The sequence below is a fragment of the Prunus mume genome, linkage group LG2 (genome assembly GCF_029339155.1).
Source record: "Prunus mume cultivar Tortuosa linkage group LG2, ASM2933915v1, whole genome shotgun sequence".
Lineage (NCBI taxonomy): Eukaryota > Viridiplantae > Streptophyta > Magnoliopsida > Rosales > Rosaceae > Prunus > Prunus mume.
The window spans coordinates 29,316,111-29,343,230 of NC_142699.1; the positions used below are offsets into that span (position 1 = coordinate 29,316,111).

At 38.2% G+C, this 27,120-nt stretch overlaps 3 protein-coding genes and 1 non-coding gene across 4 annotated transcripts; 3 read left to right on the forward strand and 1 right to left on the reverse strand.

Moving 5' to 3' along the window:
- The first annotated feature begins 840 nt into the window (after nt 1-840).
- On the forward strand, nt 841-5,774 carry BAM1 (beta-amylase 1). The gene is made up of 4 exons (XM_008225832.3): nt 841-1,673; nt 3,673-3,883; nt 4,524-4,634; nt 4,740-5,774. Exons 1-4 carry the CDS (start codon nt 1,087-1,089, stop codon nt 5,538-5,540), a joined length of 1,710 nt encoding a protein of 569 aa, XP_008224054.2. The 5' UTR covers nt 841-1,086; the 3' UTR covers nt 5,541-5,774.
- Nucleotides 5,775-7,121: 1,347 nt separating this feature from the next.
- UNE15 (Late embryogenesis abundant protein (LEA) family protein) lies at nt 7,122-8,192 on the forward strand. The gene is made up of 3 exons (XM_008225833.2): nt 7,122-7,380; nt 7,467-7,601; nt 7,842-8,192. The coding sequence occupies exons 1-3, from the start codon at nt 7,138-7,140 to the stop codon at nt 7,920-7,922; spliced, it is 459 nt and encodes a 152-aa protein (XP_008224055.2). The 5' UTR covers nt 7,122-7,137; the 3' UTR covers nt 7,923-8,192.
- Nucleotides 8,193-10,531: 2,339 nt separating this feature from the next.
- LOC148920001 (uncharacterized) lies at nt 10,532-11,650 on the forward strand. The gene has a single exon (XM_089044512.1). The coding sequence runs from the start codon at nt 10,532-10,534 to the stop codon at nt 11,648-11,650; it is 1,119 nt and encodes a 372-aa protein (XP_088900638.1).
- On the reverse strand, nt 10,919-11,025 carry LOC148920002 (small nucleolar RNA R71). Its single transcript, XR_016124820.1, has one exon. It is a non-coding gene; the product is annotated as a small nucleolar RNA R71 (small nucleolar RNA).
- Nucleotides 11,651-27,120: the final 15,470 nt, after the last annotated feature.

Genomic DNA, 27,120 nt, shown 5'->3' on the forward strand with positions numbered 1-27,120 from the left:
AATTCATATTTTTTTTAATATTAAAAAATTAAAATTAAAAACAAAATCAGATAATAAATCATACTTTTATGAAATATAACTACTTATGTTATCTTTTTTCAATTAAAAAAAAAGAAAAAAAAGAAAAAAAAAAAAAACCAATGGGCAAATGGGCTAGTTTAACAATTATGATAGAATTTTGAGCAAAACCGCAGATTAGACTTTTTTTAGAGTAAAGATGCCCTTGTCCACAATAATATCTGTTTCGAATCGAACGATCCTCTAATTTCCGGATCCCCGAAATCAGGTACAACACCTGAACGCCAAATAGATCACAAACGTCAAGGCTTAAGCTGATTCATTGGTGGGCCACCCATCCAATCGACCTATACCCTCACCGTCACCATAAACCACGACACACACCGAAACAAGCCTAGCCTTACGTGTCAAACACTCGCTGACACCGCTACTCATCGTCCGCCACGTGTCCTCTTTCTCTCCCAGCTCTCTTTCTCTATCGTAGAAAACAAAACGACAACAACAGTAACAAGCCACCTCCGCCCCCAATCTCACCCAACTACATGTCTTAAGCCTTAAGGACAGTTTCCTCTCCCGGTGCCAGTTCCTCTGCTCCACGTGTCAAAGCGGCAAGGCGGCAAAGCGCGTTAGCCAAAAGTCTGGAACCTTCACGCGAAGCGCCATCGCACCGTCCAGACTCGTCGGCTCATGAGCATCCCGAGCGATCGTAGCCGTCACATTTTGGGCCGCTAAGCCCGCTGCCACGTGGAGTGAAGAACACGTGTCGGAAAGGTAGCGGCTCAGAAAAGATTATTTAAATCTTATCCAAACCCAGTTCCAAACCAAGCTCTTTCGTTTCTATAAATGTTGGAGCTTCGCAATCCTCCCTTTTCCCACACAAAATTTTCAAATCCGAAAAAGATCTGAAAAACAAAAGCTACTGTGACTTAACTGAGAATCTGAATCTCCAAAAGCAAAAAAATTCACACGCAGAGCAAAGGAAAAGGCAGAGGTCCAAAATACAGCTTTTTCTCCTCTTTAATTTATTTCCTCTCACTTTTTAGGCTTATTTTCTGTTTGGCTTCGGGAATGGCGTTGAACCTAACGCACCAGATCGGAGCACTCGCCGGACCATCGATTTCGACGACAGATACGAACTCATCCTCCGTTGAATCGGTGAGCGCATCGCCGAAGTGGAGGTCGTCGACGCCGAGCCTGACGTGCAAAATCCAGAGGCCGGACGCGATTGACGGATTGTCGCCGCCGTTGAGCCCTTGCCGGTCGCCTCTCGGGTCGACCCGGCCCGATCTGTCAGTGGCGTGCCAGGCGTTCGCGACGGAGATGGAATCTCCGGTTCGGGAGCACCAGGTGAGGGGTGCGCAGAATAAGGGGACCGGGGTGCCGGTTTACGTGATGATGCCGTTGGATAGCGTGACGATGAACAACTCTGTGAATCGGAAGAAGGCGATGAACGCGAGTCTTCAGGCTTTGAAGAGCGCGGGGGTGGAGGGTGTGATGATGGATGTGTGGTGGGGTTTGGTGGAGAGGGAAGCGCCCGGCGCGTACAATTGGGGCGGGTACGCGGAGCTTCTCGAGATGGCGAAGAAGCATGGCCTCAAAGTCCAGGCTGTGATGTCGTTTCACAAGTGTGGCGGCAACGTCGGGGACTCTGTCACGTGAGTCTCTCTCTCTCTCTCTCTCTTACATGTCATTTCCAGTGTTCATTGTTTTCACGTTTTTCTGATTCTCTCTCTCTCTCTCTCCCTCACATGTCATTTCCAGTGTTCATTGTTTTCACGTTTTTCTGATTCTCTCTCTCTCCCCCTCGCTCTCTCATGTCATTTCCAGTGTTCATTGTTTTCACGTTTTTCTGATTGGTTTTAATTTTTTATTTCACGTGCGACTTTGGAGCGTGGGTGCACGCTCTTGTGTGAACCAAAGTACTTAGGGCCGGTAATGTTTTTAGAGAATATTTTTAGGGAATGAAAACAAAAAAAACGAATTTGCATTTTCAGAATTCAATAATGCGTCTAGTAGGAGTAATTAGAAAACATATTCATAAAATAAAAACAGTGAAAATATGTCTAGTATTATAATTTGAGAATAATAATATATAAGCTATTTTTCAAGTGTATTTTGGATAATGTATGTTCTAAAAAAATTCTAATGTTAGAAAAACCTAGAATTATCTTTAATAACAAGTGAAAATGATAAATTAAAAAGTTGAATTTTGTTGGTTAATAACTGAACAAGTATGCATCTAAGAATAGTTTCTTACACATCCAAAAAAAACAAAACCCCAAAAAAAATACAGATTATTAAGTAAAGAACTTCTTGTAGTAGGATATGAGAATAAAATAAACAATGAAGTGTCATTTCTTTTCAACTTTTATTTTTTCATTAATATTTTTTTAATGTTTATTACAACAAAAAAACCTAAAATTACCTGAAACTAATGTTAGAACAAGATTATAAAATAAAATAAAAATGTTAGCACACTTTTCCTTCCTCTTTCTTCTCGACTTTTCTTCTCCCAGCTCAGAGACTCCCCACCACCCACCTCCCTTCTGTTTTCACTCTAACTCTCTCATCTCTCTTCATACATCCTTTCCTCCTATGAGTGCTGGTGTTGTTTGGGTTTATATATCCCATGTGAAAACAACAAAAAAATCACACTGAAACACATAATTCAAACCACCACAATAACTATCACCTCGATTTGTTCAATTGGGTCGGCGGTGGCTGTTACGGTTTGAGTGATTGGGTGGTGATGGTGGAGGGAGGCTGTGGCGGAGGCTATGGCGTTGAGGAGTTTGATTCAAGCCAAGGATCTGATTGTGGTGAAAGCTGTGGTCTTAGAGTCTGAGTGGGTCTCACAAAAGAAGGCAAAGAGAGAAAGGAAGAGACAGTGGGGTGTTTAATTTTTGGGTATGGGATTTGAGAAATATGAGAATGGAATAGAGCATGATGATGTCTTGTTCCAGGTGAAACTATTTCTCCTGTTTTCACTTCCCTCTGAAAATGATGAAAACGTCTAAAAGTTGTTTTCTCGTTTTATGAAGAAAGTTGAGATCGTTTTCAATTCTTCGTTTTCCGTGTTTTCTAACTTAATTGCACCGAACGCATTTTTGGTTGTTTTTATTATCGGAAATCAGAAAACGGGGTTAGAAAATGATAACGAACGGGCTCTTAGCTTTTGTCTGAATTTGGCTGAATAGATTTTTCTGGAAGTTACTTTACTTGAGCAGTACATCTAGGCCTGGATTAACAACATATTTGGAAAAATGGATGTATACCAGTTAAAAAAGTAACTGTTGGGTCTTAAATTTGTCATTATTTTTTGCAATTGGGGATAGTGAAACTGTAAAGTTCTCATGATTAGGTACTGATAAACTGTGATTAAAGTTAAGAAACATCATAACCAATATGATCATATGCCATCCTTCTTGAGTGAAAGCTGTAGTTTGGATGGGGGTTGTTAAAATAATGCGTTCATTGGATTTGTTACAAAAAAATATAGATTAGATTTTTCTTTTATACCATTATCAAAAGAGATGTCTTATTTTCTATAAATAATGGCATCTATAGCAACATTGCACTTGAACATTACATTGTTGTATGGGATTTTGGAGATTTGTGGCGCTTTGGTGAATATTCTATTTTTGTTGAACACAGTATTCCTTTACCCAAGTGGGTTGTGGAGGAGGTTGATAAGGATCCAGACCTTGCATACACTGATCAATGGGGAAGGAGGAACTGCGAGTATTTATCACTTGGCGCTGATACCCTCCCGGTCCTTAAGGGCAGGACACCCGTGCAGTGTTACGCCGATTTCATGCGTGCCTTCAGAGACAACTTCAAACACCTCCTTGGTGACACCATTGTGGTAATACTTCAGGCTTTTTATTCTTACTAGTTGAATTCAGTTGGGTGCTTAAGAGTTTCATAGTTGGTTGATTGTGACTTCAATTTTCTGATAGAGTTTATTGTGCTATTGAAACTATCCCACTATATAAAACTTAATAATAACTGTGTCTCTTGTTAAAGCATCTCCTCTTGTTAAAGAATCGATTGCATGTGCCTGAAAGATGGATACATAAACTGTTTACACTGAACCAACAGTGCAAGAGCTTGTTGATTCATAGCAATTGCCTTAGGAAGAAGTGTTTCTAATGTGTCTTTATTGGTTTGCTGCACTTTGAACCTTGACGTTGACTTAACTTTGAACCTTGAAGTGCTTGAATAACTTGTTTGTTCTTACCTTGGTGGTAAATGTGCTATCAGATGCTTAGGATAAACTCATCCTCTGGCACATGCCGAAAAATCATATTGCTACAAGTTCACTTAAAAGGAATGCTAAACAGAAAAAGAAAACTTAAACCTCTGGTGGTTAATGAATGGCTTTTATTGTTCGTTAAGACTATGCATGTGTCTGCAACTGTATTCAATCTTTAGTTTTGTAACATTTGAACATGCTGCCACATGCCTTTCCTGTTTGTTAATTTGTTTCAATATTCCTAATTCAGGAAATCCAAGTTGGAATGGGGCCAGCAGGTGAGCTTCGTTACCCTTCATATCCAGAGCAGAATGGGACATGGAGGTTTCCCGGAATTGGTGCCTTCCAATGTTTTGACAAGGTATTTAACACTCTCTCTCTCTCTCTCTCTCTCTCTCTCTCTCTCTCTCCGTGCTTGTAGCTTTTTGTTTCCTAGAACATGACTAATATATGTAATATGATGCAGTATATGCTCAGTGGTTTAAAAGCTGCTGCTGAAGCTGCTGGCAAGCCAGAATGGGGAAGCACAGGCCCCACTGATGCCGGTGAATATAATAAATGGCCAGAAGATACCCCATTTTTCAGAAAAGATGGTGGAGGCTGGAACAGTACTTATGGTGAATTCTTCCTCAGCTGGTACTCTCAGATGCTCCTGGACCATGGTGAGAGGATCCTTACCTCAGCCAAGTCTATCTTTGAGAATCACAGTGTGAAGATCTCAGTAAAGATTGCAGGCATCCACTGGCATTATGGAACCCGGTCCCATGCCCCTGAGCTAACAGCAGGGTATTACAACACACGATTCCGGGATGGTTACATTCCAATTGCTCAAATGTTAGCGCGCCAAGGTGCAATATTCAATTTTACTTGCATTGAGATGCGTGACCACGAGCAGCCACAGGAGGCTCAATGTTTACCAGAGAAGCTTGTTAGGCAAGTGGCTATGGCAACTCTGAAAGCAAACGTACCACTCGCAGGTGAAAATGCATTGCCAAGGTACGACGACTACGCACACAAGCAGATATTGGAAGCATCGTCGTTGAACATTGAGGGAAATACCGAAGGCAACCAAATGTGTGCGTTCACATACTTGAGGATGAACCCGCACTTGTTCCAGCCTGATAACTGGAGGCACTTTGTGGCATTTGTGAAGAAAATGAAGGAAAAGGGCAGTCACAAGTGCCAGGAACAGGTCGAGAGGGAAGCCGAGCATTTCGTACACGTTACTACACCTTTGGTGCAGGAGGCTGCTGTTCTTATGCGCTAAGATTGCATAATTTAGGCTTTAGCTAGCTTTGCTTCTGCCGCCGTCAAAACTATCTTATATATTGCCTGGCCGCATATAAAGGTCAGATAATGGCAATACTTCAATCCCTGGTTCTTTTTCCATAGCTCTTTTATTTAAGTTGTGGCTATGGAATATGAGTGGGACTGTGTAAACTCTAATATCCCCAAAAACCGTATCTATTATCATGCTAATATTATACATGATTTACGCAAACTCATATGTAGTTTTCTTGCATGCAAGTCTTAAAAGTGCCTGTTGTACAATGCCGTTAGCCAAATAAGAATGTTCGCTCTTCGTTTTATGTATAACTATGGAAGACTCGGTTCTAGTGATGTTCGACTCTTTAGTGTATGGTGTGTTTGTGGTACTCTTTCCTCTTATGAGGTTTTAATGTGGCCATTTTGTCTGCATGTTGTTAACGAAATCCATTTTCTCAACCAGGAAAAAAAAAAAAAAAAAAAAACAAACTATGGAAATGTGCCAATGAGAAATATGGTTTTGGTTTTTACCAGCCAATATTACCTACAGAAGAGTTTTATAGAAATAGTTTTTAAATGATGTTATCTAAAACAAATAGATAAAAATTAGCATTGGGTTAAACCTATTTAATGTTTCAATAATTAGAGGATAAACTTGATAAGCTCGTCACATCATGTGAAAAATCACGTGTTCGGTTGTGTGTGTTAGTGCTCTTTCAAGTTGTCAATTATGTTTTTTCAGATGCACAAGCACACCAGGCGGAATTCGTGGAATCATTGGCGCAAAGAATTCTATGGCCCCAATCACAAGTTTTTATTTTTATTTTTGCAAAACAATCACAAGTTTTTATTTAATAATGAATTTGTCCAAATTACAAGAAAGAGAAAGAAAAAAATCATGGATATTAAAAATCTTTCACACTGGTCATGTTTATCTTGAAATTTTAAGTTTTTCTCAAAGCAAGAAATGCCAAAATCAATGGTATAAATTAGACGCATGTAAACCAATCAATGCCAAAATTAATGGTACAAATTAACACAAAATTTTAGTGGTGTAATTAGCTTTGATAGGGAAAATTTTCTAAGCATTTTTTTCTTAACGACTTCTCAATTTGGGTTCCGGAGGACACAAATTTGGGTGGACATATCCTTGTCATGTGTGGCATGTGATGCTTAGTTAAAACAGAACATGCAAATATGGAACTAACAATTTCCCTAATATTTGCTAAAATTAGAAATTTAGCCCACTTTATATATTTTTTTAAGTACAAGCGATTGGGGCGGGGAATTTAAACAAATATTCATTGGGTGCTTGAGGGTTCTGAATCTCTATCCACATACGTGGAGATGAAAAAGCTCAACCAACTGATCTATACTCCACTTGCCCACCCTCACCCTATATCTCACATCTCCAACAGAAAATAATAAATAAAGATAAGGTTATACTCATCCTAGCACGTGACAAGATAGTCTACCCGAATTTTTCTCCACAGAGAGCACTCTTTGTTCTTCTCAATCAATGCTTGGTGGTGCATAGTCCCCTCTTTTGGGAGGACCATGCCAAAATTGGCAATTGCCATACTAATTAACGTCACCCGATGCCCATTTCAACAGCAGAAATACACGCTGCAGAGAGACTCGTTCACAGATCCCTGTATACACTCCTCTTTCAGGACCATAACTTAGTCTATATATACATATCAATCAACAAAAGTTTACATCATCAATTAACAAACCCCAACTTACACAGAATCATTCTCATTAATACCACAATTTCTCGAGAGAAAATGTCTAGCATGCAGCAACCCTTGAATGCAGGCCAAGCCCAAGGCCAGGGCCAGGTATATATATGGTATCAATTTATGTTCTCAATTTAAGCAGCAGTATTTTATTTATTATGACAATTTTACCCCTGCTGTTGGTGCAGGCTAAGGCAGAAGAGTGGATGCAATCCACACAGGACACAGCAAATCAAGCTAAGAACATGACATCTGATGCAGCTCAATCAGCCAAGGAGTCTGCCCAGCATGGAAAGGACCAAAGTGCTGGATTTATTCAGCAGGTTAAAATATTTCTTATCAATTGCTAATTCTTTCACTCTTTTACATGAGAAATTTGACGAATCAACTAACTCTTAATCTAGTAGCATGTCCTGACTTTAAGACCGTCCTGTTTTCTCTAGAATGAATATATAAAAAATCGTTAGTTATGAGTAGAAAAATTTGTTGGCTATATTTTGCTTTCTACAAGTGCTAAATTATTTAAAAATAGCTTCATAATGCAATGTTTGGTGTTGTTACAGACTGGAGAGCAAGTGATGAACATGGCTCATGGTGCCATGGACAGTGTGAAGAGCACACTTGGCATGAATGAAAAGAAATGAACAAACATGCCATCTTCCTCTTATGATGTGTGAAGCGGTGTTAGCAGCTGCTTTGATGGATTTAGGGTCTTTTTAGAATCATTTTGCTCTTTCCTTAATCATTAGGGACATGAAAATTTGTCTGTCAGTTGTAATAAACGCTACAGATCTTTAATTTGTTTTCCTTCCAAATCACAGCTTATGTAATAAAACCACACCAAATGCAATGCAATGCATTGCCAACAAGTTGGTTTCCTTCACCTTTATTAATATACTTTCTTTTTACTGTTATCTGTGGACTGTCCAATTCATCATTCTTTGTACGACTAGAATGCAGAAGCATATTTGTTAGTATATTATCTCTATTTAATAAATATTTTGCCAAAGTTAAGAAGGGAACGGGTGAAACGCACACACAAGGGTACCATGAGAAATTAACCAATTCAGAGCACATCAAAGGCTTGGGTCAATCCAACTAACACTCTATTAGTATTTAGAGTTTTTAATATTTGATAAAACCTTTTTTATCAACCAAAAAGGGGAAATTTTCAATTATACCCTTGTAGCATTGAACAAGTTGAATAATGAACTTAAAATTATAGGGTAATATAGTAATTGCGCTCCATTTTTCACTCACCACTTTCTCTGTTCCATGGATCAAATTGCCTTTTGACCTTGTCCATGTGCATTGCGTTCATCGCAACCAATTTATTGCAGCAAGAAAAGCAATGATGAGTTCTATAATTGAAAATAAAACATAAGAGATGGAGTGGAGAATAAAACATAAGATCTAATCAATTTTTTTAGGGTTTTTAATAAAAATTAAAAAATGCAAAATGAAATTAAATGAGGTGGCATGTCTAAGTAAGGTGATGAGTCGATTTTATATTATATATTTAACCCAATTCTTAGTATATTTTGGTTAATATTTTGGAAGAATTTTGATACTTTGAATTATATTTCCAATATAGGACTTTCGACTCTCTCTGGAGCAAAACATAATCAAATGGACGAATTTTGGAGTAATTCCAGTTGGAGGACGTACGTGAGTCACTTAGCTTGATCGTATCAAAATATCAGACTTTTACACTAAGCGATGATTTCCTGGTGAATAAATGAAGGAGCGATGTGCAGTGCTGGAATAGTGACGTTTTGGGCTTATATTGCGTTTTTGGAGCCCAAGATGACCTCGGATGGGTTCGTGGCCTTCTGGAGAAGTGTTCGGAATATTTTTATCTTTAAAACGAGCTATCTTGGGCCAGATTTGGAGGAGATTTGAGACCAAAACGTGGCTGAGCAGATTTGGGCAGTCCAATTTGGACTTTATTTCCTAGTCTTATTTTATTTTAACTTAGTTTCCTTGTGGGGATTGGGTAGCTAGGTTTTAGGAGGTATTTAAGCTTCTTTTCACTGCAATTTAAGGATCCTTTTTTTAGAACTTCTTTTCGGCTTTGGGAGCAATTGCTAGGGTTTTGGATTTTCGCTACTTTCAGGTGTTTTCATTCTTATTCATTCGAATGATATTTTATTGGATTTCAATTATGATTATGTGTAACTAATTCCTTTGCTAGGGCGAGGCCGTAAGCCTTAGCATGAATATGTAGTTTTATTAATTTGCTTATGAATGGATGCATGTTTGCTTTGAATTATTAATCACTGTGTTTAAAACTATCTATCTATTTTAATGACTGATCACCATTAGGATGTGTAGACAAGTAAATTGATGCAATTTCTGTTGGAACATCACCCTGAAATTGAGGAGGGCTTCTTGTGATTAGTAATTGTAAGTTCACTTAAGGCGAACATCACGCTCTTAAGGGTTGCATGGTTTTTCAAAGGGTTTTCACAAAGCTTAATGAGTCTTGCATGTTTATATTTGATCCTGAACATCACAGACGGATTGCATGTTAGATATACGTTTTCGCTTGAACATCACAAGGAAAATATACATTAGGAAAACCTAACCTTCAAAGCATATTTGTGGAAATTCATAAGTAATTGATAGAATTGCATAGGATTGCGACGGTGTTGGCTAAACCCTAGTTTTTTCTAAATTGTTAGTCTTTAAAAAGAAATCGTTTTTCTTCTTTGCTGTTATTATTTCCCAACTTTCAGATTTCTTTTACTGTTAGTTTAATCTTTTTCAAATTCATAAACTTCAAATCTTTGATAAAATCTATTTTAGTTATTAATTAAGAGTTAGTTTAATTACAGATTAGTCAAACAATCTTTGGGGACAACGACCTTGCATGAGCATTTATACTACAATTACCTTGTATTCTTGCAAGTATTTTCAGTGATTTTAACCCTGTTTGCGCAGGTACTAAAAATCCTATCAAGAAATTGGCGCCGTTGCCGGGGATTGTTTTAACTAATTTGTTTCTATCATATTCTTAGTTGATTTTGTTTACACTTTTTCTGTTTTTTTATTTATTTTTATATATTTTTTAAATTTCGTCAAAATATTAATATTTTAAAAAAAAATTTGAACGAGTTTTGCATTCCAGATTCTGCAAACTGCATGGTCCGACTGATCAGAACCGCTGCATACAACGAAGAGAAGTTAATTGGGCCTGGGACTGTTCACTGCAGGCACTTTTCTGCAGAATTTGTTTGTAGACGAGGGTAACATGGCGTTAGAATTACCTGCAGCAGGTAGACCACTCAGAGAGTCATTGGCAGCCCGTGCCACTGATGTTCCTAATTGCATAGTCTATCCGACCCAGGAAGAGGGTGATTCGTTTGAGATCAAGCACCACATGCTTGAGATTTTGCCAACATTCCGTGGGCTGCCCAATGAAGATGCGAACATACATATTGCAAAATTTATTGTGGGTTGCAAGAATATTTTGATTAGGGGTTTTTCTGCTGAAGCTATCAAGTTACGTCTTTTTCCTTTCACTTTGAAAGACAAGGCAGAAACTTGGTTATTTACTCTACCAGCTAATAGCATTACTACTTGGCAGCAGTTACACACAAAATTCCTGAACAAATATTATCCAGCATCCAAGACATTGAATTACAAGAGAGAGATTTTGACATTCACACAGAAGCCTAATGAAGAGTTTCATGAAGCATGGGAAAGATATACAGAGATGTACATAAAGTGTCCACATGTTAATATTGATTCAGATACACAGATGAATATTTTCTTTGATGGGCTTAATCCAACATCTAAGAGTCATGTGAATGCATCAGCTGGAGGATCGTTGTCAAATAAATCTGCAAGAGAAGCATTTGAATTATTTGATATGATGGCTACAAAATCTCAACAATGGGCAGTTGAACATTCACAGAAAAGGGGAATTTTTGAGTTATCAGCAGGATCTCCTAACATGTCTGCACAAATGGCACAAATGGAGAAGAAAATTGATGCAAAGTTTGACATTATTCTACAACAGATGGCAAGTTCTACACAGCAGCCACCTGCAACAACAGTTTGCATTATCTGCGGCATGGTTACACACGACATAATGGGCTGCCCACATAGAGACTCCTACCCAGAGCTTGTTGAACAACATGTCAATATGATGAACAGCTATCAAAGGCCTAGGAATGATGCATATGCCAATCATTACAATCCCGGATGGAGGGATCATCCTAATTTCAAATGGGGTGACAATCAAAATAATGTAAAACCATTCCAACATGCACAAACAGCTTTTGTTCCCTCCAAACCATCTCTGGATGATCAACTAGCTAAATTGGCAGCAACAACTCAATCATTCATCGAGGGCAACAAAAATTAAAACACACTGGGAACAAAGAGCTAAGTTTGGGGGTATAGAATTGATAGAATTGCATAGGATTGCGACGGTGTTGGCTGAACCCTAGTTTTTTCTAAATTGTTAGTCTTTAAAAAGAAATCGTTTTTCTTCTTTGCTGTTATTATTTCCCAACTTTCAGATTTCTTTTACTGTTAGTTTAATCTTTTTCAAATTCATAAACTTCAAATCTTTGATAAAATCTATTTTAGTTATTAATTAAGAGCTAGTTTAATTACAGATTAGTCAAACAATCTTTGGGGACAACGACCTTGCATGAGCATTTATACTACAATTACCTTGTATTCTTGCAAGTATTTTTAGTGATTTTAACCCTGTTTGCGCAGGTACTAAAAATCCTATCATAAGGTGCCACATCATGTGATATACAAAATGTGGTAAGAGTATCATTATTGTAATTTTAAAGCGTAATATAAAAGGAACTTTTCTTACCCAAGCAGGATCCTAGCAGAGAAAATCAAGGCAAAGGATCGAGATCGTATAGGGTTTAGGGTTAAAATTTCTTAATATATTCAAATTAAAAGTGAGCCTCCTTTGAAGATCATATATCAATGGCAGACAAAACTCCACTCCGCTCCTCCAAAGTATGTAGCAAATCAAGGTGGTGTGAACTTCCAATTGACCTCTGTGCATTGATCTTATCAAAATTGTCTGTCAAAAACGTACTACGATTTGACGCGGTTTGCCCTTCATGGAATAAGGCAGTCAAATATATATCGCAGTCGCCATCATCACTCGCTTGCTTACCAGAACCGCCATGGATCGTTCTTCATAAGTATGACGATGATGTCGGGTTTCGTTTTCGCACTCTTAAAGGCAAGATTTACCACTTGAAGGACCCTCCCGGGAAGTTACGCCATGCTGATGTTATCTGTCTTGGATCCTCTCACGGATGGCTGCTTTCTTGAGGAACAAGGAACAGAAACAGCTCCGGCCGCTGCTCTTAAATCCCTTATCTGGGATTCAACTCCTCCTTCCATCTTTCCAAACTTGTCCACATATAATTTCCATCACATACCCTAAGATCCCGACACGCATCGGGCATGCGTATTGTAGAATCAAATCCAACAAATGTATTCATACTAATCCTATAACACCAGAACGTTGCTGTATGGGCTCAGTGGAGGATATGGCAAGAAGGATTAGCAAAGTTGTTCTGTCTTCGAGACCGACTTGCAGCAGTAACCAAAACAACAATGATAAAATTGGATTCTTGGTGATGTACACCTTCAAAAATGGCTGGTTGGAACAAGACCAGATCAATTTCCTTGCAGTCCATTTCCTTATGTTTTGTACCACTACAGATGGTGCGTGGAGAAAACTTGGCAAGCAAGCACAGTACATTGACATTACTAGCTCTAATAATAAGTTCTATGCATTACGCATAAATTTTTGCGTCCACGTATGGGATTTCCCTGATTCATCTCCTGTTAAAAAGTTGAAGATCCGACCTCATAACGCGTCGGCGATAGTTGAACAAGTGAAAAATAAAGATCAGCTGCACAGAGCTTACATTATCAAAACAGGGGAAGATCTGTTCCTAATTTTGAGAATCTATGAAAGTTGTGATAACGAAAGTGAAATGTGCAGAGAAAGATAAGGAGGAAGAAAGCTAGAGAGAGAACACATGAATTTCTAAGAGAATTTTACTGGTTGTATTTTCTTAATGAACAATTACTGTACATACCAGCTTTATACAATTGCTTAACAATTCCTAACTGACCACACGATATACACGTGATCTACAGCTACAGATAATATGCTGACTAGACATGTACAGTCATCATTCCCCCTCAAACCCAGCTGGGTTCCCCAATCTAAGATTAATACAATGTTTGAGAAAAATAGGACTATGAAGACCTTTGGTAAATACATCAGCCACTTGTTCTTCAGTTGGTATGCATTGAACAATCAAGTCTCTTCTTTGAACTCTCTCTCTGACGAAATGAAAATCAATATCCAAATGCTTGATTCGTGAATGATAAACAGGGTTAGAACTAAGTGCAATAGCTGATAAGTTGTCACAGTGCAAAACAGGTTCTGTGGCAGACGAACTTTAAATCTTGCAATACCTGTCTTATCCAAGCTATATCAGCTGAGGTATGTGCCAAGGATCTATACTCAGCTTCTGTTGAACTCCTAGCCACAGAGGTTTGTTTCTTGGATTGCCATGAAATTGGATTAGGACCTAAGAAAACCACAAATCCCGTAGTAGATCTTCTGGTATTCACATCTCCTGCCCAATCTGCATCACTAAAAGCATGTAATTGCCAAGGACCAGTAGAGAACTTCAATCCATGATCTAGAGTGCCCTGAAGATATCTGAGTATCCTTTTAACAAGTAACCAATGAAGGTCTGTAGGAGCAGTCATGTATTGGCAAACAGAATTAACGGCATAGGATAAATCTGGTCTGGTAAATGTTAAATACTGTAAAGCGCCAACAACACTGCGATATAACAAGGGATCAGATAGAAGAGTACCCTCAGACTGCAATACTTGAGTGTGTGGCTTACTAGGAGTTGAACAGGGTCTGCAGGAACTCATGCCTGCTTTATGTAGAAGGTCTTTAGCATATTTCTTCTAACTTACAAATATATCACTCTCTGCATTATAATCAATCTGTAAACCCAAGAAATAAGTAAGCTTTCCCATGTCTTTCATTTCAAAAACTGCACTTAGTTCATCAACCACTTCTTGAATACAAGATGCCTTGGAACCTGTAAGAATTATATCATCCACATATAAAAGAAGAATGACAATATCAGATCCAGTATGCTTGACAAACAAACTTGGATCAGAATGAGAAGATTTGAAACCAATAGCTGGTAAATAACCAGTGAATTTAGCATTCCAAGCCCTTGGAGCTTGCTTAAGACCATAAAGAGATTTCTTTAATTGACACACAAACTCTGGATGTGCAGAATCTTCAAAACCAGGAGGTTGCCTCATGAAAACTTCTTCTTCAAGATCTCCGTGTAAAAAAGCATTTTTAACATCTAACTGTCTTAAGGACCATTTGTTCATAGCAGCAATACTCAAAATTAATCGAACTGTAGTATGCCGAACGACAGGACTAAAAGTCTCACTAAAATCCAATCCATGCTTCTGACTAAATCCTTGAGCTACTAGACGAGCCTTATGCCTAGAAACAGTTCCATCTGAGTTTCTTTTAATCCGGTAAACCCACTTACTGCCAACAACATTTTTATGGCATGGTTTTGGAACTAAAATCCAAGTACCCTGCATGTGTAATGCATCAAGTTCTTCCTGCATAGCTTTTATCCATACTGGAGATTGAGAAGCTAACTTATAAGTTGCAGGCTCAGTTTCATCAGGTAGTGAAGGAATAGAGGTATAATAACATTGATAATCAGAAAAAGGCTTTCTACAAACAATACCATCCTTGGACCTGGTAGTCATAGTATGGGTATTAACAGAACCAGTAGGAACTGAAACATCATCATAGTGAGAGCTAGTTGGTAAAAGCACTTGTACCTGATCATCCCTTAGCACGGGTGCTGGCATAGAAACAAGAGGGACTCTGTCACCAATAGAATCATTGCTAGAAGAAGCACGAGAAAGCGGATCATTATTGGAAACTTGGTGAGGGAAAAAAACATCCTGAGATACAGCAGGTTGTAAACCAGATGGTGATAAACTCATACTATGTGCTGGAGTGGATGAAGACACAGGAATAGAAATAGAAACCAATACCGGAGTTGGCTGTGAATTTCCATGAGATGAACTCGAAGCAGACGAAGACATTTTATTTGCAAAAGGAAAAACTGTCTCATCATGCAAAACATGTCTTGAAACAACAAATTTACCAGTAAGCATATTAAAACACAAAACTCCCTTGTAACCTTGTGCATAACCCATGAACACACATTGAGTAGTCCTTGGTTGAAGCTTGTGCACATTATAACATCTCAAGTAAGGATAAACAGCAGTGCCAAAAACTCTCAGATGTTGAACATTAGGAGCATGACCAAACAACTTAAGGAATGGAGAGTGATGATTCAAAACCTCACTCGGCATTCTATTTATTAGATAAACAGCATGAGCAACAGAATGAACCCAAAACTTTGTAGGAAGTGAAGCAGCAGATAAAAGAGTTATGGCTGTGTCAATAACATGGCGATTCTTTCTTTCAGCCAACCCATTCTGCTGAGGAGTGTGAGGGCAAGACAAGTGATGAGGAACAAGAACAGAGAAATTGAAGATTTGGAAGATGAAAGTGAAAAGTTAGGGTTATCAGGAACAAGAAATCGAAGATTTGGAAGAGGAAATCGAAAAAAAAAAAAAATTTAGGATTTATCGGGAACAAGAAAAGTTGCAGAATCAATAAGAGATCGAAGAGGATTGGGTACGGAAGCAAGAAAAACAGATCGAACTAGGCTCTGATACCATGATAACGAAAGTGAAATGTGCAGAGAAAGATAAGGAGGAAGAAAGCTAGAGAGAGAACACATGAATTTCTAAGAGAATTTTACTGGTTGTATTTTCTTAATGAACAATTACTGTACATACCAGCTTTATACAATTGCTTAACAATTCCTAACTGACCACACGATATACACGTGATCTACAGCTACAGATAATATGCTGACTAGACATGTACAGTCATCAAGTTGGAGCCATACCGCGGATAAAACAATTTCGTTCAGTGTTTATAATCTGGGTTTGATAGATGGTAAATGTGGATGGATGGAGGTGGAATCGATTGGCAATTGGGCGTTCGTTTTGGGTTCGAAGCAGTCCACGGTGATGATATGCTCCGGTGATGGCTCAGAGTGGGAGGAGAATTCAATTTACTTCACAGAAATGCCTTACCTTAAAGGTCATTTAGGTGTGTTCAACTTGAGTGACAAAAGAGTGAAAAAAGTATGTGATCTTCCACAGAGGCCACCTTACTCACCAGATCTTTGGCTTGATCCCAAGTTTTAGCAATTAACAAGACCTTTTTCCAAATACAAGACTTCTTTAAGGTATCTAGATCCTTTCCATTGAATAATGTTGATTTCAATATTTATAAAAAATAATGTTCTTACCTTTTTATTATTATTATTATTATTTTTTGGGTAAGGATGGTAATTGAATAAGAATTTATGGTATGTTTACTTATGGGTATTTTAATAATTGTAATTCCTTTTTTCCGTGTGTTTATTAACATATTGTGATTCCTGCCTTTACTTACAAATAAAGAATAATAAATTATGTGGTTCCGTTGATCTAATTCCAATTTCTTATTCCTTTATTCTTAAAGTTCTTCGATTTATGACGAGTTGAAGAATCCCTTCATCAAAAGGGATCTATAAGCTGCCCAATGTTGTACAATTTTGATTTTATTTATGATAATTCCTTGTTATTTTATAAAAATTATATTTTTATTTTTTGAATTTGCACAAAAAAAAAAAAAAAAAAACTCGATTATGACAGCCATATCATAACTGCGTAAAGACACTAACGGCCAAGGCTAGCTTCTTCTCAGAGCTTCCTCTCCACTAACATGGAACAGGGAGATACCCTACGCCACTCCACCACTCCACTTCTACAAAAATCTTCTCCCCTTCTCCACCAAATTACACACCTGCCACTACCACTCTAACCAACCTTGCTTCTCCACCAATTTTAAAACGTAATATAAAAGGAACTTTTTTTTTTAATTATTAAAACAAAATTAATATAATTATTTTTTAAATTATTTTATAATGAAATATAAAATATAAAATCGTCCAAACTTCATCTCCAAGTAACATGTTAACGTAGCTCTCCTTTCCTAGCCTACACAAAAGTCAACTTCACAATCTCCTCATAGCAATTAGCATTTCCTGCTGTAAATCGGATTTCATGCTGTAAATCGGATTGTATTCATGTATATATTATTTCCTACATTAAGTAAATAGGGACTTTGTGTAATCTGTTAAATACAATGAAATATATTTTCTACATGGTATCAGCCTAACCAAGGGTTTCCTCCCTTTCCCTTATTTGATCCAATCCTCCTCTAGGTCCACCTCATGGCTTTGTCTGAATCCACCATCTCCCTCCCTAGCCCCAACTCTTCTCATTTTATCAAGCTTACTAACTCCAACTATCTCTTTTGGCTCCGCCAACTCAAACTCTTTTTAATCGGTCATGACCTTTGAAAATTTATCGATAGCACTCATAAACAACATTTTGCCCAAACCTCCATTTCTACCACCGCAACACCCACAACCACCACCTCTACTCATACCCAAACCAATCCCGCCCATGCTCAGTGGTACCAACAAGACCAACTCACTGTTAGCTACATCATCAGTACACTCTCTGAGTCCATTCTCTCTCTCACCGTTGGCTGCACCTCTGCTCAGGATCTCTGGGAATGTCTCCAACGCCACTTCTCTCAATCTAGTATGGCATGTGAATATGCTCTTCGCTTTCAACTCATGGATTTGCAAAAAAGCTCTTAACCCATTGATGCTTACCTTCATCATGCTAAGTCTCTTGTTGATTCACTAGCTGCCATCAATGAACATGTCTCCCTAAAAGAACTTGTCACTGTTGTGCTTTGGGGTTTAGGACCCGATTACAAAATGCTCATCATGGTAATTCTCAATTTTCCTCCGTTTCCTGACTTTGCTTATCTTCATGCTCGTTTGTTAGCTTTTGACGCACAGGCTCCTCGAATCTCTCATGATCAAAACACAACGTTAATGGCCACCTAATCCTCTTCTCACACCATCGGTCATACTTTCTTCCCTTCTCACCGTGGTGGTGGCTCTTCCAGCAACATGCGTGGTGGCCGCGGTGGCTAGTCCGGTCGCGGCCGTAGTGGCTGGCATAACTTCTCATCTTCCTAGAGCAACCCGTGGAATGGCTCCCAGCAGCCCCAATGGCCTAATCAACCACGGCCTTCTTTTGCTCCAAGTTCTGGATCTCAAAGCAACTGGCCATCATTTCAGCCTCCTGGGGCCCAATCTGCAGCTTCTAACAAACACTCTGCCTAGGCCAACTCGGCTCCTTGGTGCACCACTTGCAATACCAATCAAAATACTAATGCAACATGTCCTCATCACTACAATGGCCTAGAATCCTTTCCTTCCTTTACTGGGGCTCAATTCATGCAGCCACCTGACTTCACTTAGTACCCTAACACAGGTGCCACTCATCACATGACTAGTAGTCCTTCTAATCTCCAAAATCAACAGCCATATCAGGGTAATAATTCTGTATTTCTTGGTAATTGAGATTTTCTCTCTATCTCTCATACTGGTTCTCTTCCTCTTCCTTTAAGTTCTCACAAATTTTCTCTTCAAAATGTCTTTTGTCTTCCATCTCTTCGTACTAATCTTCATTCTGTTGCCTGTTTTACTCATGATAATTTAGTTTTCTTTGTCTTTACTATTGACTTTCATCAAATCTATGACTTATGTACGAGTTCGTTACTCTTTTAGGGCCATTCTAAAGATGGTCTTTACCTACTTTCCCTCTCCTCTCACTCATCCATTGTCCCCCATGCCTTTACCATCGTGCACTCTCCTGCTTGGCATTTTCCCCTTGGCCATCCATCCGATCCTGTGCTCCTCTCACTCATCCATTGTCCCCCATGTCACTAGTTATCGCTATTATGTCCTGTTTACAAATGACTTTTCCCGTTACTCCTGGATCTATCCTATGCATTGTAAAAATAAGGTCTTTTCTCACTTTCAAACCTTTATTGCCATGGTTAAAAATCAATTTCACACCACTGTGCAAATCCTTTAAAGTGACAGTGAGACTAAATATGTTAATAATGTTTTCTCTGATCTTTGCAGTCAACTTGGCATCCACCAACGTTCGTCCCCACACTCCCCAACAAAATAGCCTAGCTGAACGTAAACACAGACACATTGCCACGATGATCCGTACCTTCCTTACCACTTCTCACACTCCCTACAATCTCCGGGTCGAAGCTGCCCTCACTGTTGTTCATCTCATAAACGTCCTACCTACTCCTAATCTTCAATAGGACACCCTATGTAACATCTCTTCCAACATCCGCCCTCCTACTCTCATCTCCGAGTGTTTGGGTATTCTTGTTTCCCTTACCTTGGACCATATACTGAAAATAAACTTACCAACCGCACCTTTGAATGTGTTTTCCTTGGATACAGTTCTCACCACAAAAGTTGGCGTTATTTACATCCCTCCACGGGTCGTGTTTACACGTCCCATTATGTTTTATTTAACGAAATGCATTTTCCCTTTAAGCATTTGCTGGTATCATCTTCTTCAGAGTATGTAGATATTGAATTTCGCCCAATTCTGCCTCCTTTGCACATGGGCTCGATCGATCACTCTTGCCCCACTCAGACTTGCAACCTCATGACATCTCCCAGTGCGCACCTTTCTAGCTGCTGCAGCCATGACCCCACCCACCGCACCTCATAGTCCACTCAACGACACTTCTTCGCTTTATCCTAGCCATTGCTCCAAACTTATTTCTGACGCCCTTGCATACAACTCTCTCTGCTTGCGCCTGCCCCTATTCCAATAGCTTCAAAACTTCTAGTTCCAGAGCTCCAACCCCAAGTTCCAAGTAGCTCGCAATCTCTTGCCCCTGTTCCTCGCATGTGCACCCACCTTCAGGATGGCATTCAAAAGCCCAAGCTTCATACCGACAACACTGTCAAATATCCATTTCCCCGTGCTTTATTAACTGTTGTTGAGCATACTAAACCTACTTGTTTTTCACAGGCCACTAAGCATAATGAATGGCGTGATGCCATGAGTGAAGAGACCAATGCACTTCTAAAAAATCATACATAGTCTTTGGTTCCTTCCTCTCCGTCTCAGAACTTGGTTGGGTGCCAGTTGGTTTTTCAGATTAAATGTCACTCTGACGACTCCATTGAATGCTACAAAGCTCGTCTAGTTGCCAAGGGTTTTCATCAACGTTCGGGCATAGACTATGTTGAAACCTTCAGTCATATTGTCAAGCCTGCCACCATTCGTACTGTTCTTAGTCTTGCAGTTTCTCGTGGTTGGTCCCTTTGTCAACTTGACGTCAAAAATGCCTTTCTCCATGGGTTTCTTCAAGAAGATGTCTATATGGCTCAAACCCCTGGTTTCATTGATCCCACTCTTCATTCTTATATTTGCAAGCTCCACAAAGCACTCTATGACCTCAAACAAGCACCTAGTGCTTGGTTCCATCGCATTAGTACTTTCCTTCTCTCTATGGGCTTTACAAAGAGCCAAGCTGACACTTCATTATTTATTTTTCAACAGGCGTCCCATACCATCTTTATTCTTCTATATGTCGACGACATCATGGTAACTGGCATTGATTCCACTTATCTCTAACAATTCATCTCTATTTTAGGTGGCCACTTTGACATCAAAGACATTGGTCTGCTCAACTATTTCTTGGGTTTACATGTTCTTCATAAGGATGGTACTCTCCACATCAATCAACTCAAATATGCACATGATCTTTTACAGAAAGCCAATCTTCTCAACTCCAAACCCGCATTTATTCTATTGGCTACCGAGGTTCTCCTCTCTGTCTCTGATCGTGCTCTCATCTTCAACCCAACCGAGTATCGCGAGCTTGTCGGCATTCTGATATCTCACTCTTACTCGCCTGACATATCTTTTACCATCAGCACTGTTGCTCAATTCATGAGTGCCCCTCGCACCTCTCACCTTGTTGCTGCCAAACGGATACTTGGGTACATCAAGGGCACTATTGATCTCAGCCTCACCTTCACTCCTCAAACTGCCGTCGCTTCGCATACTTCGATACGGATCTGGGTGCCCCAATTCTTGCCGGTCGACCACTGGATATGTGATTACTCTTGGAACTAACCTCATCTCATTGTGTTCCAAGAAATAGCTCACAGTCTTGCGCTCTAGTATAGAGTCGGAATATCATGCCCTTTTTCTTATGCTTGTGCCGAAACCACTTGGCTATGCTCCCTTCTTCATGAATTGGGTGTGCGTCTTCAGTTCCTGGTCCAACTCTTTTGTGACAATCTCAGCACTATGTACATGGCTGCCAATCCAGTTTTCCATGCCTGCACACATCACATTGAGTTAGATTGACACTTTGTTTTGGAAAAGGTTACTCTTAGACGTCATCAAGTTTTCTTTGTTCCTTCTGTCGACCAATCTGCGGACCTATTCACCAAAGCCTTTCACAAACCATGCCATCAGCATATGTCTTCCAAACTTGTGCATCCTATGACGCCCAGTTTGCGAAGGGGTGTTAATGCAACTTTCCTTTCCTAGCCTACGCGGAAGTCAACTTCACAATCTCCTCATAGCAATTAGCATTTCTTGTTGTAAATCGGATTTCCTGTTGTAAATCAGATTGTATTCATGTCTATATTATTTCCTACCTTAAGTAGATATCCTGTACTAGGATAAATATGGACTTTGTGTAATCTGTTAAATACAAGGAAATATATTTTCTACATAACCAACCTCGTTTTAGGGTTTAGGGTTACTTCGTTTTATTTTTAAGTGCTCAATACGCTGATATCAATTCGTTTTATTTTTCTTAGAGCTAGGGTTAAAATTTCTTAATGTCTTCAAGTTAAAAGTGAGCCTCTCTTAAAGATCATATATCAATGGTAGACAAAACTCCACTCAACTCCAAAGGAACAATATGTTGCAAATCAAGATGGTCTGAACTTCCAATTGACCTCGTGCCTTGATCTTACCAAAATTGTCTGTAAAAAACGTACTTCAATTTGAAGCGGTTTGCCCTTCATGGAATAAGTCAGTCAAATATATATTACAGTCGCCATCATCATTCACTTGCTTACTAGAACCGCCATGGATCTTTCTTCCTCATTTTACCAATGATATTGGGTTTTGATTTCGTACTGGTGAAGGCAAGAGTTACCACTTGGAGAACCCTCTGCGTGATAATGGTATTTGCCTTGGGTCCTCTCATGGATGGCTCCTTTTCTTGAGGAACAAGAAACCGTTCTGATCATTGCTCTTAAATCCCTTTGTAAGATCTATTTCACACCTATAAGCACATACCTTGAGAAGCCATTGAAAACAAGCACAGCAGCAGCAACTGGCACACACGAATAGCCTTAGTCTTCCTCTCTCTCTCTCTCTCTCTATACACTCTTGTTCTATCCTATATAAAGGGGTAGGAATGCGAGTCTGTATTGGTGTATGAGAGTGGGGACCAAAGCCTTAATTTTATAGGATGAGAGCCTTAAGGTTCCTTGCCCATAAAGGAACTCTCCAAGTTTATCCTTATTACCTCGAGTATCCATAACCTAATGTAAATAGGTATTCTACAAGTAAGATAGAGCTCCTACTCTATCAAACCTATCTGAGAATATCAACTCTATCTCTCCCTTCTATCCTTGTCCATTTAGGAGTCCTAAATAGATGTGAACTCGATAAGGAGTTCTAACATTCTCCCACTTGAGTGAAACATCCATTTAAGGCTCTTCTTTAAGAAACAAGAATTAATTCCTTGTGTGCATAGTTTGGAGAAACATTTTGATAACAATACCTAAACCACACTTGCTGTCAAATATCATCAACTCAATGGACTACAGACATGGTATTCAATATAAGATATGATCCACCTATAATCACAATAAGCAATGATATCCACATAGAGTACCAATAAGTTATGGTCAACATCATAAGATGAACAATCTTAATTTTGACGTTATACATTCATCTTATGACAGGTCCACTTTACGATCTACATGTTTATACATATATGATCTCACCTGCAGCTTCAAACAAGCTTATAAACTGAACTGTAAAACTGTAACCAATGAACTCAAAACAACATTCATTCATGAATCTAAAAACTGTCTAGAATATCTCAAAATAAAAACAGCTCATGGTATGAAAGTAAACTTAAACAAACTAGTTAAGATTATCAAAAGATAAAGCTCCCACTAAAAGCATCCTCAAAACTAGACAGTAACCCCATGTTAATCACATGCCTCTGAAACAAATTGTTTGGGATTGCCTTATTCAAAGTATCTTCCAGCATTTCTGTAGTGTTGATATAATCAACAGAAGTTGAACCTTCTGAACTTTCTCTAACTAGCAGATACTTTACTTTCATGTGTTTGAGGCCAGCATACCTCTTGTTATTCTTGCAAAAGAACACCACCCCTTTGTTATCACAAAATAATTGAATAGGTCTTGCAATGGAATCAACAACTTTCATGTACTTCAATGAAAATTTTCAGCCACATGGCATGTGAGGTAGCTAGCTTCATAGCATGCCAAATACTCATCAAACATGGTAGATGTAGCCATAGAAGGTTGTTTTACACTCCTCCAAACTGCACCACCTCCCATTAACACAAACCTGGAAGTTGACTAAGAAGTGTCTTTACGTCCTGCAAAGTCTGAATCTGTGTAACCAACTAACTCCAAGCTATAGTCCTGTTGTAAACTAACATGTGCCTCTTGGTCATTTGCGTATACCTTAACACCTTCTTTGCAAACTTAATATCGCCGGGCGGCTATCCTTCAATGTTTTTTTTAAGGCTTTTTAATAAATAGTATAATAGGGCGGCTATACTTAGGGTTTTTCTAATATAATTTTTTTAAATAAATAGTATAGCCGTGCGGCTATTTTGGGTTCTTTTTTAATAAATAGTATAGCATGGCTATACTTAAGTTTTTAATTTTTTTTTTTAATAAAGGGTATAACCGAGCGGCTATATACTCTTTAAATATAATATAATTAAATAGTATAGTGGCTCGGCTATACTGGATTTTTTAAAAACGTTTTTAATAAATAGTATAGCAGTGCGGCGATACGCTTTAAATATAATACAATTAAATAGTATGGCCACGCGGCTATACTTCTGGAGAAGGTAGCATTCTTCATGTAAAGTGTTACTTGAAAAGTGAAGCACAAGGAAAAGCATGTCAAGTCCTAAAATCCTATGTGCCATATTAGATACAAAATGCTTCTCTACATGTCTTCAACAGATGAAAGCATCCCTCAACACTACTGCAGTATAGGTGTGCGGCTATACCTTTTAAATTCAATATAAATGGTATAGCCATTGGGCTATACTACAGTTTTTTAAATGTCTCATCAATTGTATAGCCGCGCGGCTACTGCATATAGCCGTGCGGCTATACTAGGTTCTTTATTTTTTGTTTAAATAACATTTTTTTCCTTGAATTTCGTTTATCAATCAGAATAGTTTAGAAAATTCACATTTTTTAAAAAGTAAACACACAATACATGTACGTACATATGTTTCATGTCTAATACACGTGTTTTTTTATACACAATTTACAATTTCAAAGATTTATTGGTATAGTAGTAAGAGATAAGGTAATGTTCTTCATATAAAGTGTTGTTTGAAAAGTAAAGCATAAGCAAAAGCATGCCATGTCCTAAAATCCTATGTGCCGTATCAAATACAAAATGCTTCTCTACATGTTTTTAACAAATGAATGCATCCTTCTATGTATAAAATACGATTATGATTAAATAGTGTAGTTAAAATAAAATATATATAAATGGTATAGCCGGTCGGCTATACTTCAGTATTTAAACGTTTTTTTCTCTATAAATAGTATAACCGATTGTCTATACGCTTAAAATATAATATAATATAAGTAAATAGGATAGCCGCATGGTCATACTTCAGTTTTTTAATTTTTTTTAAAATAATGAGTCAGTTTTTTTTTATAAACCTTTTTATAAATAGTATAGCCGGGCGGCTATACAGGGTTCTTTATTTTTTAATTTTTATTCCTTGAATTTTGGTTATCGATAAGAATGGTTTAAAAAATTCATGTTTTTTAAAAAGTAAACACAAAATACATGTACGCACGTATGTTTCATGTCTAATACACGTGTTTTTGTGACAAAATTTTCAATTTCAAAAAAGGATTTATGGGTATAGTAGTAAGAGATAAGGTAGTGTTCTTCATGTAAAGTGTTGTTTGAAAAGTGAAGCATAAGCAAAAGCATGCCATGTCCTAAAATCCCATATGCTGTATCAAATACAAAATGCTTCTCTACATGTCTTTTAACAGATGAATGCATCCCTCTACGTATAAAATAATATTATGATTAAATAGTATAGCCGTCGGGCTATATTGTAGTTTTTTTTAAAATAAATTGTATAGCCGGGCGGCGATACTTCAGTTTTTTAAAACCTTCTTTTGAATAAAGGCCATACTTAGGCCTCATCATTTGGCCCGCGGGCTCATGGGCCGATGGGGGCCCGCCCGGCCCATTGGAAAAAGCCCGGCCCGACCCGTTATGGGCTTTGAGATGGCCGCCCGCCTTGGGCGGGCTAGGCTTGGGCTTGGGTGTGCCCGGCCCGATTAACCCCAAGAAAGCCCGGCCCGGCCCACCCACAAAAGCCCGGCCCGTTAGGCCCGCATATATATAATTATGTATAAATAAGAGTTTAGGATTAGGATTATATCACTTAAATCGCATATATAATTTGTTTCATTTCATTTACTTTTCTTTACTCATTCCTAGTTTATAATTGGATGATTAGCACATTAATTTGTGTCAATTATTAATACAACAATTATATATATATATATATATATAAATAAGATGAACAATATATCATATCACTAAACATAATCATATCACGAAACATAATCGTACTACCACCACCAAATATAATCATATTTTTCTTGAACACATCACCAAACATTTACATATTTATTTATACCATCCTTTAAAAAAAATATCTTTTTGATACTTATTATTTTTTTAAATTATTTCTTAAAACGTATTATGGTCTAATTATGTAATAACCTCAAAAATAATACTTTGTTTTATTATTTTTGTGGAAAATCTTATTAAGTTGTGTGACTTTATTGAGTATTTTATGAATTTGGTTTGATGTGAAAATATTGGAATTAAGTGAGTTTAATCTCAAATTTAGACTAAAATGCCCTTATGATTAAGTTTATGATTTTTTTCGAATGAAGTAGGCCCGTTTCGGCCCGGCCCGTTGGGCTTAGCCCAGCCCGGCCCAATGGGCTTTCTCAAGCCCGACCTATGGGTCGGGCTTGGGCTCTGAATTTTCTAAAAAAACCCGGCCCGGCCCGGCCCATTGACGAGCCCTAGTCATACTGTAGGTTTTTAATTTTGTTTAATAAATAGTATCGCCGCACGGCTATACTTCAGGATTTTTAACTTTTAAATAAATAGTATAGCCGCGAGGCTAGACTGGGTCCTTTATTTTATTTTTGTTTTTATTTTTCCATTGAATTTCATTTATCAATAAGAGTGGTTTAAAAAATTCACGTTTAAAAAAAAAAACACAATACATGTGCATATGTATCTTTCATGTCTTATATATGTGTTTTTTTGACAAAATTTTCAATTTCAAACAAAGATTTATAGGTATAGTAGTAAGAGATAATGTAGAGTTCTTCATGTAATGTGTTGTTTGAAAAGTGAAGCATAAG

Bases quoted from the DNA above. Each gene is read 5' to 3' on its own strand.
- BAM1 (XM_008225832.3), top strand. From the start codon at position 1,087: ATGGCGTTGAACCTAACGCACCAGATCGGAGCACTCGCCGGACCATCG. The intron at 1,674-3,672 runs GTGAGTCTCTCT...TGTTGAACACAG, and splicing joins AACGTCGGGGACTCTGTCAC to TATTCCTTTACCCAAGTGGG. The intron at 4,635-4,739 runs GTATTTAACACT...AATATGATGCAG, and splicing joins CCTTCCAATGTTTTGACAAG to TATATGCTCAGTGGTTTAAA.
- UNE15 (XM_008225833.2), top strand. From the start codon at position 7,138: ATGCCCATTTCAACAGCAGAAATACACGCTGCAGAGAGACTCGTTCAC. The intron at 7,381-7,466 runs GTATATATATGG...CTGTTGGTGCAG, and splicing joins AAGCCCAAGGCCAGGGCCAG to GCTAAGGCAGAAGAGTGGAT. The intron at 7,602-7,841 runs GTTAAAATATTT...GTGTTGTTACAG, and splicing joins GTGCTGGATTTATTCAGCAG to ACTGGAGAGCAAGTGATGAA.
- LOC148920001 (XM_089044512.1), top strand. From the start codon at position 10,532: ATGGCGTTAGAATTACCTGCAGCAGGTAGACCACTCAGAGAGTCATTG.